The sequence below is a fragment of the Cyanistes caeruleus genome, chromosome Z (genome assembly GCF_971803275.1).
Source record: "Cyanistes caeruleus chromosome Z, bCyaCae1.hap1.1, whole genome shotgun sequence".
In the NCBI taxonomy this organism is placed as follows: Eukaryota; Metazoa; Chordata; class Aves; order Passeriformes; family Paridae; genus Cyanistes; species Cyanistes caeruleus.
In genome coordinates this window covers 5667067-5688005 of record NC_141732.1, presented here as the reverse complement: position 1 = coordinate 5688005, position 20939 = coordinate 5667067, and the positions used below count along the sequence as shown (strand labels likewise).

The window sequence follows — 20939 nt, the reverse complement described above, 5'->3', positions numbered from 1 at the left end:
GTAAATCAATAAAATTTCTGAAATTTTAACTCATCTGGAAGATTGCTTTCTTTCTTACCCTGTGAATAAGCTCAGCATTTCCTTCTGAGTTGTCAGTTGTCTCTTAAAGGTGCAAAGTGATATTCATGGCTTCTTTGGTGTACTTTGAAAGTGGGGAAGGCTCTTCTTCAGTCACCCTCTCCAAAGTCCATTGCCTTTGGAATTTGGCTCACTGGCTGGGTTTTGGCCAGCTGTGTGGTATGTCTAATTGAGGCAGAAAGGGCAATGGCATTTGCAGGTACAAGCAGTGGAAGGGTGCGGCAGCCAAAACATCCTGTGCAGATGTAGGCCTTCAGCTGTGACTCCAGAGCATTTGGGTTCCTGCCATTTGGATTTGTATCCCTGTGGTGGTTTCACATTGATTGATATTTGGAGAAGAAGAAAGAAAGCACCCACGGAAGTGATTTCTCTGAGAGGAGCTGCTGGGAGCTCCTTCTGTGCCTGGGAAAGGTCAATAGCTGGCTAGTGCTGAGAAGTGACAGCATTTTGAACCATTTAGAAATGAGGTCTGCCTCTGTGAGATCTACATTTTAAAAAATAAAGCTTGGGAAAACTCTCTCTTGGCTTCTGGACCCAGAAGGTGACGGAGCTCTGGTGAGGCCGGCCCTGCTCACCCACGGCCTGTGCTCCTGGGAGAGGCTGGGCCGGACCCCAGTGGCTCCTGGACAGGAGATGGAGGCTGCAGAATCCCAGCCCCAGGCAAGGCTGGGCCACAGCTGCTGACATCTCGCTGACACTAAACCCTCTCCCCAGCACACACCGATGGCTCCAGGCCGAGCCTCCCCTCCCAGCAGCTGCTGGGCAGAGAGAGGGGGCCCAGGGTAGCCTGAAATCATCATCATAATTGCTGCAGCCACTGCCCACGACCATCTGCAGACCGGGCAGGATTTAAGCCTTTCATTTAACCCTATCAGTGCACAGATGAGACCTGCAAACCACCATTCTCCCCTCAAGAGAAAAGGACAAAGAGGGGGCACGTAGAAGACAATATGAAGATACTGAGGTCAGTAAAGAAAGATTCAAAGAAGGTGAATGAGGAGATGTCTCAGTGTTGGGCTGAAAAATTCTTTTGGTAGCACCATGGAGATAGACAATGATACCTGGAAACATCTCCTTCAATTCATGAGAGAGGATGGGGGAATGAAGCATTCAAACTGTGCATGTGAACAGAGGCATGCATTGATAAGAAGCCAAGCAGATGTTGCAGTAGCTGTGATCCCATGAGAAGCTTGAACAGAGAGCGAGAGAGATGAGAGTGAGGAAGACGTTTTGTCCCCAGGGAGAGAAGAAGAAAAGCTCTGTTCCCAGAGATGATGACAGAGACAGATGAAGGGAACCTTTGCCGTTGAACAACTCATCCTTAAAATAATAGCACATGAGTTCATAGCCCATGAAGACACTTGTAGCAGGGCTGTGAAAATGGGAAGGATTTCACAATTGCAGAACTTAACCTGGGCAGATGCTATTTGTGGAAATGAAAAGCCATGAGAGAACTGTTTCTTGTAGAGAAGTCTCGATGGCATGGCAAGAGAAATCTTCTCTCCCTACACGAACTGATGGAAGACTATTGTCTAGTTGGTACTGATTTAACATCCCATGTTTTGTGTCTAGGCTGTCAGTTGGGAAAGGAAAGAAGTTAGTCACGGGGAAGGAAAGGAGTCTTGGAAGTATTATTCTGATGCTTCTCATTCTTGTAGTCCTGTTAATAAAGTTTCTTTATACCTTTTATGTTTTGAGCCTGTTTTGCCCTTCTCCTAATCCATATCTCCCAGCAAAAACAAATGAGTAAGTGCACTGGTGATTTTAGCCAGTGCTAAACCCACCACATTATTTAGTAATTATAAAATAGAATTATTACAAGAAAAATAATTGTCCTGGTGTGACTTTATATATCTTGAGTTCTGCACCTTTAAGGTTTGCTTTGGGAGCTGGGGGGAAGTTGAAGCTGCTGGAGGCTGATGGGACTTTTTTCTCCTGACCAATTACTAGTCATTTCTGAGAACTCCCAGTGATTCTGACCATTGAAAAGTGAGATCAACTTGTGAATACCTATCGTAAGGCTTAAGACTGGGAATTTCTTGTTCTCTTTGGTTTCCAGCGTTTGAACAGGTAACAATGCTCTGGCTCCGGCTCAGCCTCTTCCTCCCCAACCAGGCCGGACAAGGCCGCGGAGGGTGGGGGGAAGGAGAAGAGCGGAGGCGGCCGGCCTGACTTGGTTTGCAGTTTGTGCTACTGAACTGAAACCTGACTCCATGAACATCTGCAGCTTTCCAAGACTTGAACTCTTTTACTACCTGGATGAGACTTACAGATTAATCCCTTTTTTCCAGAGAGAGGGGAAGAGAGAGAGGGGGATAATCAACATGAAGAAGACATGATAAAACCATCAAAGTCAGTGAAGAAAAGAATTAAGTTTTAGATGGGGAAGAGAGAATAAGGAAATGCTTTAATAAGCTGAAATATTTTCTGTTAAAGCTATAGAGATGGACAATAGTGTTCTGAAAATAAAGAACTCCTTTAATTCATGACAGAGTTTATTGGGAGGAATGGAGTGTTCCAAAGTGTGGATTTTGAGCAAAAGGTGGAGTAGTTGTGATACGTGATGTGCTGGAACAGAGGGGGAGAAGTAATAGTTGAAGATTTGTGGCTTTGTAGAGGCAAAGAAAATCTTCTGTTTCCAGGGAGGCTCAGAGAGACAGATGAAGAGAACTTTTGCCTTTGAATAACTCATCCCTAAAAATGACATCCCTAGAATTATTTGACCCGTAACATTCCTTTTAAGTCTGTTTTGCCCTTCCCCTAATCCATATCTCACAGCAAGAAAGAAGTAAGTTTTTTAGTCTTTTTTTTTTTTAGCTTGTGCTTTAAAACCACGGCACACCATCACCGAGTGCTGCCATGCTGGGCGTGCACAAAGTTCAGTGTAAACTGGAGTCCACAGCACCATAGACATAACTGGCACATTTTTCTCCATTACTTCATCAGGAGAGTGCAGGTGCAGTTTGCAGGTGCACAGGAATCCAGTATAGCCCCGGGGCTGGAAACACAGCCCCAGTATTTATCATGACACTGGAAAAGGGTGAGGCTCTAGAACATTTGCAGTATATCCACTACATCATTGTATGAGGCAGCACAGCAGGGCAAGTTTGGAAAGGAGAGAAGATAATCCAGATCCTCCTGAAAGCTGGTTTTGTCATAAAACAAAGTAAGGTCAAAGGAGCTTCCCAGGAAATTCATCTTCTGGGAGTAAAATATCAAGATGGATATCATGCGATTCCAATGAATTCAGTGAAGAAAATAACAGATCTGTCCCCTCTGACTGAGCAAGAGGAAAGTTTCCTAGGCCCCCTGGGTTTTTGGAGAATGCATATTGCAGAGTAGAGTCAGATGTGACTTAGAGGAATAATTTTAAGTGGGGTCCTGAACAAATTAAACTGTTTATACAGTAGCCCTTGGGGTAGTCAATACAGGACAAGATGTGAAAAATCTGGTGGATTTATGTTGGGGTGGGTAAAAACCTTGACTGAAGGCCATGTAGTTGTGGAGAGTAAAGTATCACCCACATTGCCCCCTGTTTAGTTTTATGTAAATGTTGCCAGAGAGTTCTATAGTTTCTTTGTTATCACTGGTTAAGATTTGGTGCATTATTTTACATATTCCTAATCCTCAGCTTTTTTTGGTCCCTTTCCCTCAGATGCCGCCCTTACCTTGGTTTATATAAGTTACTGTGTTACCCTGTCCCTCGACTCTTGTGTGCATCCCCATATGATGAGTTCGGTGGGAGAAATGCAGCACTCAATATGAATGATCAGCAAGTCTCGTTTATTGGTAACTCTAACACCACTTATATAGCATCAATAATTAGGCTCATACATAGTGCAAAAAGCAAACTCATTATTGGATACTTCATTTAAGGTCAACTCCACCTAATTCTACATTCCTGTGATCGCTCATCTATGCTGAATTCACATTCTTCTGATCACAGCGTCCTGTTCTCAGTTAACAGTTATCACCAAGGCCTTCCTGACTTTGCAACATCTCACACCAACTGTACTCTATTGTCTAACTCTTTCCCAGCTAACTGCTGCATGGGAATATGACCTTTGCTCTCTAGCCATTCCTCTATAATTCCCCTGTTTTCTTTTTGTACTAACAAAACTGTAGAAGTAGCCCTTTTTACCATGTTTTGCAAGCATTGCAGTATGCAAGGAATAAACAATAACACAATCACAATGATCAATATAACAACAATTGCCATTTGTGCCAAATTTTTTAACCATCCTGTGAGACCTAGGGATTGAAACCATTCCTCTAAAGGATTTGTTTCTGTGGTTAATTTTTTCATATTGCTCTGTAGTTGTTGAAGACGAGCATAAATAGACACTGAATGATCAGAAAGATTCATGCAACACATCCCATCAACGTCTTCACAGCCATGGCCCTGTGCTAATAGCAAAAAATCAATAGCAGCTCTATTCTGCAATACAGCATGCCTAACACTGTTCATATCCAAAAGCAAATCAGACAAAACCTTTGATGTAATATTAAACTGTTTTCCTGTCCAACATGCCAGTCGTCGTAACTGTGTTAAGGCTTGAGCACTAGATACTCCAGGTGTAAAAATAGATGACACAATCACTGTAGGACGTTCCCAAAGTTCAACCTTATCTTTGCATTCTGGCCCCAATTGGAACACACTTCTCTTTGTTCGTAACCTGGTTCTATTGGCTCCTAAGAGTTGCTGTACAGTGGGTGCAAACAAAGTCAATTTCCCAAAATAACAAGGCCCACCATAAAGGTTTGCTGGCAATCCTTGCCATGCACGATCTCCACAGATTAGAAAAATACCAGGTGGTAATTGTAAAGGTGTACTACTAGAATTTACTTTGTGAGACCAATTGCCACAGTATGCATCATTATTTTGCAAATATAGCAAATTTTGTGGAGAAACATTTGTACCATTTGGCCCATGAGACCTTTTGGCATAATTGTTCCTAGCCCAATTGACAAAAACCAAACAGTAGTTGCTAGGGGCTGAACCTAACAGTCTTAACTCTTGTGGTTCTGACCCAGTAACATTTAAACCTGTAGCAATGTTCCAATTTTGAGCACCAATGGGATTTGCTGAGATTAAACCTGTGTCACAGATATTAATCATTAATTTACCTGGTGGAATTTCACATAATGTATTGTTTGCTTCCTTGGGTGTTTTCCAATTCTTTGTCCAGTTTTTAAACATTGTGGCATTGAGTGAATCATCTAAAGGTGCGCCCACTAAACAAGTTCGAAAAGCATCCGAAGGGGTAGCCATTGAAAGGCAAAAATTATCCTGTCCAGTTTGATTAGCCCACGTTACCCACATATTTTGTCTTTCATCCATGTCAATCAAAAACCCTTCATTTCCCTCTATTATAGTAAACCACAACAACAACCTGATCAGAAATAGTCCTTTAAGGACTTTAAAAGGATTGCGGCAGTTCAGCCAGCATCTTGGCTGGATCCCATGTGAGATCTTGCTTCCCTTTTCTTTTACCCCTCTGCCTCGCCCGTCGATTCGGTTGCTTCGAACCACAGGGTGTTCCATCTTCTCGGCAGCAGGGATAACTTTCAGGGAAAGACCCTTTCTCTCGAGACTGCCGTTTTAAGAATTGCTCCCAATTTTTATTTTTTACCCCTGGAATATCACACCTCACCTGTGTCAGTGTCTTGCGACAACGTATTGTGGTTATTTCAATAATATATGGTAAAGGGGTATTAGGATGATAACAATAATTTTCTGGATTTATGCCAAAAGCAAAAATCTCCCACCATCTATCAGATCCTTTTTCAAATTGTCCTGTTTGCACACCTTCCTGTAATGCAATCTCAGTTAAATTTCTTTCAAAGTTATAACACTCTGTACAAATCCCTCTTGGAGATCGACCCCACTTAGAATGTATCCACCACTTTTCTTTACACACTTTACAAATGTAACATACAAAAGGATAGCATTCACAATTCGGTACTGTACACAAGATTTTCATGTGAGAGTTCATCAGATCCCGTCTCTATGTTGATGGTAGAGAGCGAGAAGTATCTGCTAAATTTTCTGGATCAGCTGAAGGTGAATCACTGGGATCAGCAGGTTTAGTCCATCGCCTCGGCACCCAGACAGGCCCTGTGGGGGTAGACACACAAAGAAAACCACGTCCCCAATAGAGTACTTTGCAGGGACCTCCCCACAGACCTGTTTTTGGATCCTTATAGCGAACCCATATTGGGCTTTGAGATTTCTCTGCCTCAGGTGCACTATGACGTATTGCTGCAGGCAAATTACTGTTTCCAAAAATACACAGAAAATTTAAAACAAATAAACAGCGCAATAATCGTTCTTGTGGATCTTTGATCTCCCTAAATTTATTCAGATATTGTTTTAGGGTACCATTTGCTCGTTCCACTATTGCCTGACTTGTGGGGGAATGTGGAATCCCTGTTATGTGTTTGATTCCCCATGATTGCATCACCTGCTTAATTCTACTACTGCAATTAGCAGGCCCATTGTCTGTTTTAATAGAACGTGGAACTCCCATGACTGCAAAACAACTTACTAAATGTCGCTCAACATTCCATGCTTTCTCACCAGATTGAGCTGTAGCCCAGATGTAATGACTGTAAGTATCAATGGTGACATGTACATATTTAACTCTCCCAAACTCTGCAACATGAGTAACATCCATTTGCCACAACTCATTAGCCTGTAATCCTCTAGGGTTTACCCCAAGACCTAATCCACTACCTTGATTATGAAAACTACAAATAGGACATGCTTTGACAATAGCCCGAGCCTCCTCTAAAGGTATCTGAAACTCTCAATGGAGACCTTTCGCATTTTGATGAAAGATGGCATGAGCTTCTCTAGCTAATGTCTGTGGTGGGACAGGACTATTTTGTGACAATGAAACCAATCGATCTGCCCTAGCATTTCCTTCTCCTAAACCCACATCCCATTTGTGGCTACGAATATGGATAATAGCAAAGGCAGCAGTCCTCAACTTTACTGCTCTTTGAAGTTGCAAAAACAGTTCATATAAACGAGGATTTTTTACTTCCTTAATGTCTGCATTTTCAATACGTTCACTCACTCCTGCAACATATAAAGAATCAGTTACCACATTAACAGGACCCTTAAACTGCACCAAAACCCAAACAACAGCAACTAATTCAAGAGTTTGTAATGTGTCCTCCTTTTGAGCTGGAATAATGTGATGATTCCATTGTCCTTCTGAATTTTGCCATGTAGCAGCAGCTGTACGAGATTTCTTTCCAGCATCAGTGAACACAGTTGATGCCTTTGGTAATGGCACAAATGATCGTTTGGGCTTTTCAATCCAGTTCTGCTGGCCTATCCATCGTAGTGGTATTCGAGGCACTTCCTCAGTACTGACCACACTACTATTGTTAAGCAATGCTTCCTGCAGTGTGGAGCTGTGAATTAAGTACCAATCCAAAGTGTCCTTTTTTATTGGTATCTTAATTTCAGCTGGATCTGTGCCCATAATTTGCCACAATCGCTTCCGACCTTGTTTTATCAGGTTTGCTAAAATTTCAATTTTTTGAATCAAGGTATGTCTCTGATGTAGTGGTGGCAATAACCACTCTAATACCCATATCTCCCCCGTTTTCTTTTGTTGCTGCGTTAAGGCACCGATAAGATATTGAGGGCCAAACCATACAGTAAGATTAATGTCCAAGTCTGGATCTCGCCTACGAACAACACCTGGCTGGATACAGTCCATTATTTTATTGAGAGTTTCTGGTTGTTCACTGGTGACCTGTATAGATGCTGTAGGATCAGTTCCTTTTAACAAAGGTCGTAAGTATTGTAAAAGTTCATTAGGAATACCCACAACAGGTTTAAGCCATTGTAAATCTCCAAGCAATCGCTGAGCATCATGAACAGTATGAAGTGACATGTTCAATGACAGTTTCTGAGGGGCAACATACTGCTCAGTTAAAGTCCACCCGAGATATTTCCATGGGGATGACTGCTGTATTTTCTCAGGTGCAACAACCAGTCCATTCTGAAGTAGTTGTGTTTGAATGTCCTTAACTTGTTTATCTGCAAAAGGTTGTGACTGAGCAAAAAGAATATCATCCATATAGTGATAAATAATAGTTGTAGGCCATCGAGCACGTAGTGGCTGCAAAGCATTATCAACATAAAGTTGACACAAGGTAGGAGAATTACGCATACCCTGTGGTAAAACTGTCCATTCAAACCTCTTGTCTGGTTCTGCTTGATTTAATGAAGGCAAGGTAAAAGCAAATCTGCAAGTATCCTGTTCATGCAGTGAGATAGTGAAAAAACAGTCCTTTAAATCAATTATTAACAAGGGCCAATCTTTTGGTAACATTGCAGGATTGGGCAAACCAGGTTGTAGCACCCCCATTGGCTCCATTTTTTCATTTACTGCACGTAAGTCATGCAGCAATCGATATTTCCCAGATTTCTTTTTTATAACAAAAATAGGAGTATTCCAAGGACTTGTTGAAAACTTTAAATGTCCTTGTTGATATTGTTCCAGCACTAATTGATGAGCTTGTTGCAGACTTTCCTTTTTTAAAGGCCACTGTTCAACCCATACTGGTTCCTGGATTATCCATTTGAGTGGGATTGGGAAAGTCCAAACAATGGCCTCTATTCTAAAGGGTGCTCATTGGTCAAAACAACACCAAGTTGTGACAAAATATCTCGTCCAATTAGACATTGAACCTTGTCTGGTAATGGAACAATTGACAAAATAGAGCTGATGACCTTCCCATCTAATTGAATCTGGATTTGTGGAGACCTTTTTGCTAAAGTTAAACCTTCCACCCCTGTAACAGTAACCATACTAGGCAACATAGGCCATTCCTGGGGCCAATATTGTGGAGCAACAATACTTGAGTCTGCCCCAGTATCCAATAGTCCTTCTAATTGGTGGGATTCTCCATTATAATTGAGAACAACAGTTCGCTTGGGTCGAGTGTTTAAGTCCAGAGTAAGTAATGTAAGTCCTCCTGTAGAACCAAATCCACCCGTACCCCGTGATTGATTTTTCAATGGTGTCAATTGATGGGTATATTGCGGCAGCAGCACCAATTGTGCGATTCGCTGTCCCTTATCAATTCTGGCTGGTGGTGCCAGTGTATATGCCATGACATATATTTCACCAGAATAGTCCACATCAATTACTCCAGGTAAAATAAACAATCCAATTAAACTAGCAGATGAACGTCCCAACACTATTGCACCCATAGCTTTTCCATTTATTATCAGTGGTCCAATAATTCCTGTGGGAATCTTGTAGGGCTGTGATGTCAATAAATCCACAGTCACTGAGGCTGCCAGGTCAAGGCCGAGGCTCCCTGCTGTGGCAGGCTGGAGGGAAGTTGCACTGATGTTCCGGCAGCTGCTATTTGTGTCCTGGCACGGCGGCTTCTCGCGCTGGCTTTCCCGTTTCCCGATCGCCGGTGGCAAGCACTATCAGCATGAGCATTGGACCGACACTGATTGCACCAAACAGATGACACAGTACATTCCTTTCGAATATGTCCAAGGTTGCCACAGCGAAAACATTTGAATCGGGAGGCTGGAATCCTGCCATTGTTGGTTGTAGCCGCTTGTAGGGGTGCAAGAGCTGCTAAAACCTGACTCTGATCAGATGCTAAGTCTTTAATTGCCTGGACTAACATTGCCTGTGAACCCACTGGTATATTGGACATCCTCTCTAATGCCTCTTCAATAGTCCAGTTAGCATTTAGGGAATTTAAAACTGACCTGGTTGCTGGATTACAATTTTGTAATGCACATTGTTTTAACAATGCTCCCCTCATATATTCAGGAACACCTGCCCGCTCTATAGCTGAAGCCGCTTTATCAATAAATGCTCCAAATGGTTCATCTCGCCCTTGCTTAATACCCATATAAGATGGAATACCTCCTGGCTCCTTAATCCGATCAAATGCAGCTCGCGCTAACCGCATACCTTCTCTCAATTTATCTGGTCCCAAAATAGCTTGTGCTTCAACTGGACTATATGGTCCTAGTCCCATAAGTTCCTCCAAAGTTAGTCCATGCAGTGGATCACCTGCCTGTCTCTGCACATTCACACTTTCTTGACAATAAGCTTGCCAGTGTGCATTAAACAACAACTGCTGATGCTGACTAAGGATCAATTTCATAATACTCTTACAATCTGCAGGCAACAAAATCTGTGTACCCCACAAATAATTAATAATCTGTCTAACCGGTTCACTGGTCACTCCAAACTGACTGACTGCAGATCGCAACTGTGATAACCATTTCCAATCTAAAGCTGTAATTTGAGCTTGTATTCCTCCCCCTTGCATTGGTGCAAAGGTTACAGGACATGCTACTTCCAATACAGCGTCTGCTATTTCCTTATCTCCCTCTTGCAAAATATTCCGTGCTAATGTAGCCCATGTTTCTCTTCTTTCCCGTGCAATAGCCTCACTTAACTCACGCCCTACCCCAGAGACAGATTTATTTCCCATAGGGGAGGATGGTAATGGTGCTGAAGGCTCCGTTCCAGAATCAGGGTTAGTAGGTGAAGGAATTTGAGATGATACAAAAGAATTAGCAGCTGGAGCAGGAGTCAGTGGCTGAGCGGGGGAAGTCAGTGGTTGCGCGGGGGGGTTCAAAATTACTGTATTTGTGGCGGGTGGCAATGGACACTCATTAATTCCCTGTAAAATTCTGTTTTTTGACATAGCTGTAGATGCCTGTGTGGCAGCTGCCTGTTCAGCCTGATACTGCAAAAGAACATTATGAACTGTCCACCACAGTTTTCCCAGTTTTTTAGCAGCTTTATCATCATCTAAAGTAGCGTCCCACAATTTATCTCCAAGTTTTCGCCACTCACTTAATTCATGAACTGTATGGGGATTCTGAAAACAACCCTGAGCATACCCATAAGCAAGAAGTCCAGGAAGCTCCTTGCGCAAATCAAAATCTTTAACCTGTCGCTTTTCTAAAAAGCAGGTAAATAAATCATATGCTGCTTGCCTTTCCATCTTACCATCAGCACTGTTGCAGCCCTACAAGGTTTCGGCAGCACGTTACGGCAGGACTCTCCTCTAAGGTCACCTGGGCACGGCAACCCTACTGTGTGATCAGGACCCTCCTCCGAGGTTGCCTGGAATGCAGCACAGCTGTTGCTTTTCACCGTCCTTGCTGCGGAGGACCCGTCCCCTGTCACCGACTCTCGTGGCCAACTCCTTTAAAAGGTCCCAAAGGTCCCAAAAAGCTCTGAATGTCCCAAAAAGTCCTTAAGGTCCCAAAGGTCCCAAAGGTCCCTGTTCGGGTGCCATTTGATGAGTTCGGTGGGAGAAATGCAGCACTCAATATGAATGATCAGCAAGTCTCGTTTATTGGTAACTCTAACACCACTTATATAGCATCAACAATTAGGCTCATACATAGTGCAAAAAGCAAGCTCATTATTGGATATTTCATTTAAGGTCAACTCCACCTAATTCTACATTCCTGTGATCGCTCATCTATGCTGAATTCACATTCTTCTGATCACAGCGTCCTGTTCTCAGTTAACAGTTATCACCAAGGCCTTCCTGACTTTGCAACATCTCACACCAACTGTACTCTATTGTCTAATTCTTTCCCAGCTGACTGCTGCATGGGAATATGACCTTTGCTCTCTAGCCATTCCTCTATACCCATATGTGTTTGGATTATGTGTTTGTTATTTTGCTTATTAAAGATCTTTTTTTTTGGGTCACACAATCATACCCATCCCTATTTATTTTCTCCACCCTCTGCCCTGAAAAGGTTTGTTGCAGCCACCCGTGCTGCATGGACCCTGTCCAGGCACCCAGCAAAGCCACTCTATCACTCCCCTCTGCCAAGTGGGCAGGTAAGAGAAAATATAGAGGCAGGCTGAGGGCATGGTCCTGTGGCAGGAGCAGCTGCCCCTGATGCCTGCTGTGCCTATGGCTTCTGCTGCTCTGTGGGTGTGCAGCTGCAGCAGAAGCTGTGGGAAGAGGTGCTGCTGCCATGGCCATATGGCTCTGGGACCCCATGGCTGTGCCCCCCAGTGCCTGAGTGCCGCCCACAGCAGTACCCAGAGATTTTCTGAGGGAAATCACAATTTATTTCCTTCTCCTTGAAAAAGGTTTGCAAGAGCCCAGCTAGAGCTACTGGTGGAGCAGCCTCTGGCAGGCCTAGGGAGAGTTCTAGGGCCCGGGCTCCTTCTTTTGTCAGACATGTGGGGGCCCAGTGCACAATCAGTCCCTACCCTGGGAGGAGATGCAATTGATGCCCTGGACAGGGGGAAGCCTCTGATGCACCAGCTTCCTCCTCCTCATCGGAGCCTGTGGGGCTGCTGTTGGGAGTCCCTTGCTGGGAACTGCTGGAGCTGCAGCTGTTGCTGCTGAAGCTGGAGCTGCAGCTGTTGGAGCTGGAGCTGCAGCTGTTGCTGCTGAAGCTGGAACTCCTAGAGTTGCTGGAGCTGGAGATCCTGGAATTGCTGGAGCTGGAGCTAGAGCTGGAACTGGTGGAGCTGGAGCTGGAGCTGGTCTCAGGGCCATTGTTCTCATCTTCTGTGGGCAGAAGCCTCTGGGCCTCCTCACGGTGCTGGCCCATAATGATGCTGATGACATCATGGACCAGTGGTGCTGTGTGTTCCTCGAGGAGAGGCTGCAGCACCTCAACCAGAATCCCAGCATTTGGCCCGTGGATGCAAAGGCCATGCAAGATGCTGCTCTCTATGGCATCTACCACCCACCACCAGCCCTGGTATATTCCTGCCAGCCTCTCATGCAGCCAGGGCCGCACGGATTCCAGGAGATGCTGTTGTTGACGGAAAGTTTCTGCCCAGACCTCAGGCAGGACACTCCCCACAAACTCCAGCCCTGAACCTTCCTGCTCTGCTGGAGACACTGTCCCCTGTGGAGAAGATGAAGGGGACACCACAGGAGGATGGGAGCTGTTCTCATCCAGAGAGCCAGGAGCTCTCTCTGCCTGGCTGCTGCCATCTGGCAGCTCCTCAGGGACTGTGATGGGTATCTCCAGATAGTCGTCTTCTCCATGATCAGAAAATCGCACAGTCACTATTGCTCCTCTGCAGAGTGGGCACACTGGATTTCTCTGTGTCCACCGCAGGATACAGCCCAGACAAAACTGGTGGTGACAGGGCAAAGTAGAAGCCACATCCTTAAAAGTGTCCTGGCGGACGGGGAAGTTGCTGTCAGTCTCTGTGGACATTTTTGTGCTCTTCAGCACACTGGGGAGAGATAAGGATCAGCGGCTGTTTTCCCTCACTGCTCCCACCTCCTGCAGGAGGGAGAGGCCATGGTCATCAGCTGTTCTGGGGCAGGGAGGAAGAAATGGCCAGGCTCCTGGGGAAGGCCACCCTCCCAGCTCTCTGAGTCCTGTCATGCACCCCACAGCCGCCCTGGTTGGACATTTTCCTGCACAGCTTACCCTCAGTGCTGCATCTGCAGTGCTTGGCTGCCTGAAGCAGGCAGGGCAGGGAAAACAGGAGTGATGGCTCTGAGGCTGGCACCAAGATGGGCCAGTAACAGGCACCACCCAGCACTAGAGAAGCCTGGCTTGATCCTCCAGTCCTCACAATGTTGCTTGGATGGAGTTCAGGCTGCAGCCAGACTGGCCCAAGCTCTGCCAACTGAGTAGAAGCAGTGAGGAACACAAGGTCGTCATCCATTCCTTCTGTGATGTCACAGTCCACTGCTTGGTGATATCAGTCCCCACTCATCAGTGACAGCAAAACCTTTCACCTTCTGGTCACCCCAAGATAAGCAGTGAGGGGAGTAAGGTCACAACCCATTGCTCAGGGATGTCACAGTCCACAGGTTGGCCACATCAGCCTCCTCCACCTGGTGATGTCACAGAGCAGACCTTCCATCCCTGTAGGTACATGGCATCAGAGAGAAAAAAAGGAATATAATTTCTTACTTCCAGCTTCTACCTTCCCATATTGCTCCCTCCTTGGTCACCTGCAGCTTGTGTCTGTGTCTGGGTGTCTCATAATGCTTTTAAAGTTCTCCCTGGGATACACTGACAGGGCACAGGGAAATAATTCAAAGCAGTGCCAGGAGGCATTAGTGAAATTGGCCAAATAGAAACTTTCTAACACAGTTTTGAGTATTGGAAAGCAGGCATTCTTTATTACACTGTGCTGGTCACTCAGAGGATCCCTCCTCTAATTGAGTGCCCCGAGTGTCAGGTGAACAGAGTTTTTATCATACACACTGATTACATGTTCATTCGCTATCCCTTCTTACTTTGATGTATATTTATTACTTTATTTTACAAATTTGCACCCATTATTGGAAGTCCTTATAGTTTTTGGGGTTCTGTACTTCAAAAAGTACACTGTTCAGTGTACTTTTTAGGTGGCTGTCCCTCGGCCCTCACTTTTGAGTAAGCACAATATCATTTTTTGCACAATAACTTCTGCTTTGTCAGCTTTGCAGAGCTGAGCTGGCATCCTGCTTTTGTTTTGCATGACTTCTGTTTGCCTAAGTTACATCCTTCATCCACTTCTTCAAGGCTGTGCTGCTCTGTTCTGTGGTCCTTACCAAGTCCCTCCTTTTCTTGAGATAAACTTCCTTGTGGGAACTAGTTTCTTAATACTTCTATTTCATTTTACAGCATGAGGCCTTATAACAGGTATAGACTGCTATTTTAACAAAGTCCAGGTGTGTAAAGTTTGGTCCAGATTTCTTCAAATCCCCAGGAGATGTCATCTTGAGCTAAGGAGTTTTGGCTCTTTTGATTCTGGAATAATGTATCCATGATTTTGCTGTGTCCATTTGAATGCAGTAAGAGTTGGCTACAGAAGTTGGAAAGGTCCTACTTTGGCTGTAGCAGAGCAGTTCCCCAGTCTTTCAAGCACACCCAAGCTCCTGGCTGGAACTTGTTCACTGGTATGTCCAGTCCTGTTGATCTGGTATCTTTGGGTGACTTTACTTTTAAGATAGCTTTGGGAGCTGGGGGGAAGTTGAAGCTGCTGGAGGCTGATGGGACTTTTTTCTCCTGACCAATTGCTAGCCATTTCTGAGAACTCCCAGTGATTCTGACCATTGAAAAGTGAGATCAACTTGTGAATACCTTCCTTAAGACTCAAGACTGGGAATTTCTCTTTCGGTTTCTGGCTTTTGAACAGGTAACAATGCTCTGGCTCGGCCTCGTCCCCCCCAACCAGGCCGGACAAGGCCGCGGAGGGTGGGGGGAAGGAGAAGAGCGGAGGCGGCCAGCCTGACTTGATTTGCAGTTTGTGCCACTGAACTGGAACCTGACTCCATGAACATCTGCAGCTTTCCATGACTTGAACTCTTTTACTACCTGGAGGAGACTTACAGATTAACCCTTTTTTCCCAGAGAGAGGGGAAGAGAGAGAGAGAGGGGGGGATAACCAGCATGAAGAAGACATCATAAAACCATCAAAGACAGTGAAGAAAAGAAGTAAGTTTTAGATGGGGAAGAGAGAATAAGGAAATGCTTTAATAAGCTGAAATACTTTTCTGTTAAAGCTATGGAGATCGACAATAGTGTTCTGAAAAAAAAACCAAACTCCTTTAATTTATGACAGAGTATATTGTGGGGAATAGAGTCTTTCAAAGTGTGGATTTTGAGCAAAAGGTGGAGTAGTTGTGATACAGTGAGGTGCTGGAACAGAGGGGAGATGTAATAGTTGAAGATTTGGGGCCATTAAGTATTGCCTTCAGCGAGGTAGAGGACCTGGTTCAGGAACGGCACGGTGACCAACCCCAGGTCACTCAGTCCATTTGCACACAACACCAATGCCATGAATGGCAAAAATGGCATTTATTGGTGAAGAATTTGACACTTTAAAACCTAGGTTCACAGTGTCACTCCCATCTGGTTTCATCACAGCTAGGTGTTATTGGCTAATTACGAGGGTCATTACCGTAAACGATGGAGGAGGGGGTTAACTATCTTTCTGTTACATCCCGATATCTTTTGACCGCCGGGCCCTAGCTGCCCACAGTTAAGAGGCAAAGAAAAATCTTCTGTTTCCAGGGAGGCTTACAGAGACAGATGTAGCCCTTCTGCAATAGTGGGAAACTCTCTCTGATGACATTCCCAAAGGTACCCCAATTTAGGTATTACTTGGTTCAACAGTATTTTAGCCACTTCCCTAGAGTGGTTGGTGTGACAAGGGAAGTCTTCTGGCCAGCCAGAAATGGTACCCACCAGAACTAGGATGGATTTATACCTCCGTGTTCTGGGAAATTCAGTAAAATCCATCTGCCACTATTCACTTGGAACACCTCCAGATTTTATGGCTCTTAGCACTGCGTTGTGAACATCAGGCTTGTTTCTATTACAAACTATACATTTTTTGAGTCTTGATTGTACAATCTGAGCCATTTCAGACCCAATTATAGATTTTTTGCAAATTTTTCAAAAGTTTTTCAGTAGTCCAGTGAATGGCTTTGTGTTTGCAATTTGCTATTTCACAGAAGAGTGATCCTAGGACTACTTTTTGCCCAGTTAGGATGACTGCCAATCTTATGGATGAAACCTTGCTTCTATACTTTCAATTCTTTGACAATCCCTAGCACTATACTCTGTTTTGTCTACTGGGAGAGGTATCTCTGACAAGAGTGTTAAAACTTTGTTTTCTAACATGTCTTTTTCTGCAGCCTCATTGAGCTTAATATTTCCCCATTTCCACTTTGGTCTTATCTACTTGGTGTGCTCTGCAATGCCTGATGGCACCTTCCACTGGTTTCTTGATACTTTCAAGTTGAGCCAAGATTTGTTTTCTGTTTTTGATGGATGTGCCTTGAGATGTCAAAAGGTCCTCTTCTTTCCAGAAGTCCCATTTGCATGTACCACTCCAGAACTTTATTTTGGGTCGGTTCAATTGTTAACTCATTTTCCTTTACCCAATTGCAAAGCTCAAGAGATTGGAATTAGTTCTACTTTCTGGGCAGAAACATCAGAGGGGAGTGCCCCCAGTTTGATTCCCAACCTCGTGTTGTGGAGTCACTGCATATCCAGGTAGCTGGAAAGGAAGATTGAGGACATGGTCCTGTGTCAGCAGCTGCTCCTGCTGCCCACTCTGGCTTTGGCATTTGCTATGCTGCAGGTATGCAGATGCAGCAGGATTTCCTGGGGGAAGTGGTAGCGCTGCTGACACGGCCCTGAGAGTCCAGGGGCCCATGGCTGTGCCCCCCAGCACAGGGGGTGAGCCACGGGGGGGCAGAAGGGGAAGGGCATTAGAAGGGAGAGAAAGCAGTGTCCAGGGACCGTGTGAGGGAAATAACAATTTATGTCCTTTTGGTTGAATGAAGAGTTCCAAATGCCCTGCTAGAGCTGCTGGTGGATTGGCCTCTTGCAGGGCTGGGGAGAGCCCTGGGGCTAAGGTCCCTTGTCCTTTTGGGGCACCAGGTCCACCTGGGCAAGTGGCCCCTGTTCCAGCCAGGAGCAGAGGTGCTGTTCCTTCTGCCCTGGGCAGAAGGACCTGCCACTGTCAGCCCTTCTTGCCACAGGTCCTCCTGATGCTGGTCCTGCCCTGCAGGGATGGGCACAGGTGAGGAGTGGCTGTGAAACCCAGGGCAGGGGGTTTAACATGAACTGCTCTCAGTGAGTTGTCTGGAAGTAAGAGTTTTCCTTCTTCTGCTAACCAAGGCTGTCAGTGTTTCTGTGTTTGTATTAATCAGAAAGATAAGAGTATAGGTTTGTGGTTTAATGGAGAGCAAAGGGGTGTCTGAATTCAATTGATTTCAATTTTTTTTTTTTTTTTTTTTTTGTAAAATGACAGTTTGTCCATGAAAAGTCTGCAAAACACGCACATCTTTTTGGAAGTGCACAGAACCCACTGTCTGTGACCTCAATACTGGCAGAGTGACCCTTCAGAACCTTGAACTGACTAAGCAAAGGCATGAACTCTTTTGTCTTTGTTTAGAGGAAGAAAAATACCAAACCTGGAAAATCTGACTTATTCAAGAAAGTATAATTCTGTTCATCATTCATTCAGACACCTGTGAAGCCAGGCCAATAATGCTCTCTTCAATGATTTAACACAGCTGATTGACATAAAATCACTTGGAATTTTGGCCTCAACTGTCAATGATATTTTGAATATGAGAAAGTCCATGTAGGGGGGGAACAGAATGCATTTGGACCATTCAATTTTTAAATTTTATTTTCAACACACAGATCCTCTCATTTTTCCTTCTTTAGCCTTAAGCATTAAAGTCAATCATCTGCAGCTCAAATGTAACTGTTTCTGCTCTTTTGCTTATTTTTTTTGTTTTTTTTTTGATGAGCTGAAAATATTCAATTGTAATTTGCTTTATAGAATTGTCACTGTGGTACTGGAAAAAGACCACAGGACTTTTCTCCCACCATAGATTTTTAAATATTTTAAAATATTTTATTATATTTTTATTCTAATAATCTTTTATTATAAAGATTATTTGGCAATATTTAATTTTTGCTTTCTTTGTAACTTTATTAAGTCTGCACTTTAAAACAAGCGCTACCTAGCAGGCTTTCAGTTCAATTACAGCAGCTGCTTTTCAGCTGGCTAATTTTCCTGTAGGACTAGACAAGGAAAGTAATCACTTGCATAATAAATGGAATTGATTTGTGCTAACTAACTTGTAACTATTTGGAAAGTTCCTATTAGAAGCAATCAAAAGAATCAGTGTTACAAGGCAGATGTACCCCTTGACAGATGTTACAGATTAAAATTGAGATACAAGATTTAGTTTGGAAGATAAGTGATGTCCCAAGATGAAAACAACCTTGAAATAGACAAAATTGGAACAACTTTAGGCATTGGGCCTAAAAATCATTAAATATAAGACTAATTACGAGACATACATAACATAACGCTTGGTACACACATGTAAACCTGTAAGGTTATCCAAAGGACAATGAGGAAGAGGAGAAGCCTTCGCCAAAATACCCCAAAAGAAGACTGAAGACCCCCTAACACCAAGTGAGGCATGAGCCGTGAAGAAAAATGACGTAAAGTCAGAAAAATGAGAAATAGGAGGAAACTTAGGGGAAACATTAATGAATATGTACAAGCATACAGTATGTAAGTTTAGCTTGAAGTGCTTTGTTTTGTACATGAGGCAGGGTAAGAAACCCCCTCTGTACCCTGGTCAGTTTTGTACGTGAGGTGGGGTGAGAAGCCCTCCCCGTACCCCAGTCGGTTTTGCTTATGCTTTAATCATACTTAATACTTACTGGCAAATTATATATATAAATTGTATTTTTTATTTAATTGTTTTCGTTTATTAAACGGTATTCTTTTATATCAAATTACTATTTAATTTACTAAATTCTATTCATTTTTATTTAAACTGGTGTTAACTCAAGGGACCTGGTTGTCTGAAATTCTAATTTCATTTATAACAATTGGGAAATTGAGTTTTCCACATTGTTGCAGAGTAGGAATGGTATTCCCCGGTTTAGCGCTCACACTGAACCACCTCAGACCATGTGCCACTCACTGACTTCCCCACCACTTTCCCTGTGGCAGGATGGAGAGGAGAACACAAATAGGTAAAGATCATGGGTTGAGATAAGAACAATTTACTAGAAACAGCAGTGAAACAAGAACACAAACAGTAACAACAACACTAAAAGCAGAGTGTACAAGAGGTGAATGAGTCACATAGGACCACAAAGGACTTGACATGCCCCATGACTTACAGCACACTGGCCAAGGAAGAACAAATGCCTTCCATTTCCCCCTGCCATGTGGGAGGTGGCATGCAATTACCCCAAGGTCCTGTCCATGCTCCTCCTGGCTGCTGCAAAAGTTACCCCTGTCCTGGCTGGATCCAGGACACAGGATCTGCCCTGTGGGTCCTGGCTCCTGCTCTGGATGAGAGCCCCCACGGCATCTGCCCCAGCAAAAGGGACTTGAGGACAACCTCTCACTCACTGACATTCCCCCTCTGCCCCTGCCCCAGCTGCCTTTTTGCCTCCATCCCCTTTTTTTGCTGCAGCACTGCTTAGGAGTACTTAAAATGCTCCTTTCCAGTTTTCTTTAAGTGCCTCGTTGCTCTGCATTTTGGCATAGACACAGTTTCCAGGTTGATGAGATGTACCTGAGCATGCAGATTCATCAGGGATGGTCAAACCAGAAACCTGTGCAAAGATGAGAGCACTTGTCCCAGAGATAATAGACATGGTCTTAAATTTTCATTTCCTATCATATTATTTTCTCCAGAAAGGATTGCAACTTGGTGAGGTCTTCCATAGAGCACTTCATATAGGCTGACTTTTTCTTTAGAAGCCATTTGAATTGTGGTTCTCAGAAGGGCAAGGGGAAGTGCTTGTGGCCAGTGAGTTTTCCTGACCAATTTTACTCCTTTGTCTTTTTACACTCTGATTTGGTCTCTCAACCTGGCCACTGGGGTATGACCTCCATGGGCTAAGTAGGTCCCATTGAACTGGGAATGTTTTGCATAGATTTTGTAGAATTTAAGGCATGAAAAGAGAATCTCTATCTGATGACATTCCAAATGGGATCCCCAACCTGAGTATTATTTCTTGTACTTCTCTAGCTTTGTTGGTGTGGCAAGGAAAATCCTCTGGCCGTGCAGAATATGTGTCCACTAAACCTAATAAATAGCTATATGGCTCTTATTGAGGTAACTCAAGAAAATCTCTTTGGCATTAAGCTCCTGCACTACTTCCCTTTTTTGTGATAGTTACTGGCAGTCTTCTGTAAAACTGTGCATTGCTCTGTAAGCAGATTTTACATTTTCTCTCTATACTTGTCACAATCCCTGTCAGCCTAGCGCTAAGTAGCTGCCTTTTCAAATTGTCTACCATGCTTTCAATACCCCAATGAGTTTCTTTATGTTTATCTTCTACAATTTAT

The 20939-nt window shown here is 44.0% G+C and overlaps 3 protein-coding genes and 1 long non-coding RNA gene across 5 annotated transcripts; 1 reads left to right on the top strand and 3 right to left on the bottom strand.

Annotated features, from left to right (window-relative positions):
- Positions 1 to 3840: 3840 nt before the first annotated feature.
- Positions 3841 to 6170, bottom strand: LOC147648021 (uncharacterized). The gene has a single exon (XM_086867958.1). The coding sequence runs from the start codon at positions 5621 to 5623 to the stop codon at positions 4079 to 4081; it is 1545 nt and encodes a 514-aa protein (XP_086724084.1). The 5' UTR covers positions 5624 to 6170; the 3' UTR covers positions 3841 to 4078.
- Positions 6171 to 8473: 2303 nt separating this feature from the next.
- LOC147648020 (uncharacterized) lies at positions 8474 to 11371 on the bottom strand. Its single transcript, XM_086867733.1, has one exon. The coding sequence runs from the start codon at positions 11092 to 11094 to the stop codon at positions 9394 to 9396; it is 1701 nt and encodes a 566-aa protein (XP_086723859.1). The 5' UTR covers positions 11095 to 11371; the 3' UTR covers positions 8474 to 9393.
- Positions 11372 to 12173: 802 nt separating this feature from the next.
- LOC147648019 (uncharacterized) lies at positions 12174 to 13737 on the bottom strand. 2 transcript variants are annotated; one of them, XM_086867732.1, is made up of 2 exons: positions 13520 to 13737; positions 12174 to 13319 (listed from the first exon to the last, which is right to left on the bottom strand). In XM_086867732.1, the coding sequence occupies exon 2, from the start codon at positions 13298 to 13300 to the stop codon at positions 12329 to 12331; it is 972 nt and encodes a 323-aa protein (XP_086723858.1). In that variant the 5' UTR covers positions 13301 to 13319; positions 13520 to 13737; the 3' UTR covers positions 12174 to 12328. The 2 variants fall into 2 exon arrangements, with proteins under 2 accessions (XP_086723858.1, XP_086723857.1); XM_086867731.1 differs by having other exon boundaries at positions 12174 to 13369; positions 13520 to 13736.
- A 134-nt stretch (positions 13738 to 13871) lies between these two features.
- On the top strand, positions 13872 to 15232 carry LOC147648018 (uncharacterized). The gene is made up of 3 exons (XR_015280329.1): positions 13872 to 13965; positions 14882 to 14985; positions 15110 to 15232. It is a non-coding gene; the product is annotated as an uncharacterized LOC147648018 (long non-coding RNA).
- Positions 15233 to 20939: the final 5707 nt, after the last annotated feature.

Excerpts from the sequence above, each read along its gene's own strand:
- LOC147648019 (XM_086867732.1), bottom strand. The coding sequence starts at position 13,300 with ATGTCCACAGAGACTGACAGCAACTTCCCCGTCCGCCAGGACACTTTT.
- LOC147648021 (XM_086867958.1), bottom strand. The coding sequence starts at position 5,623 with ATGGAACACCCTGTGGTTCGAAGCAACCGAATCGACGGGCGAGGCAGA.
- LOC147648020 (XM_086867733.1), bottom strand. The coding sequence starts at position 11,094 with ATGGAAAGGCAAGCAGCATATGATTTATTTACCTGCTTTTTAGAAAAG.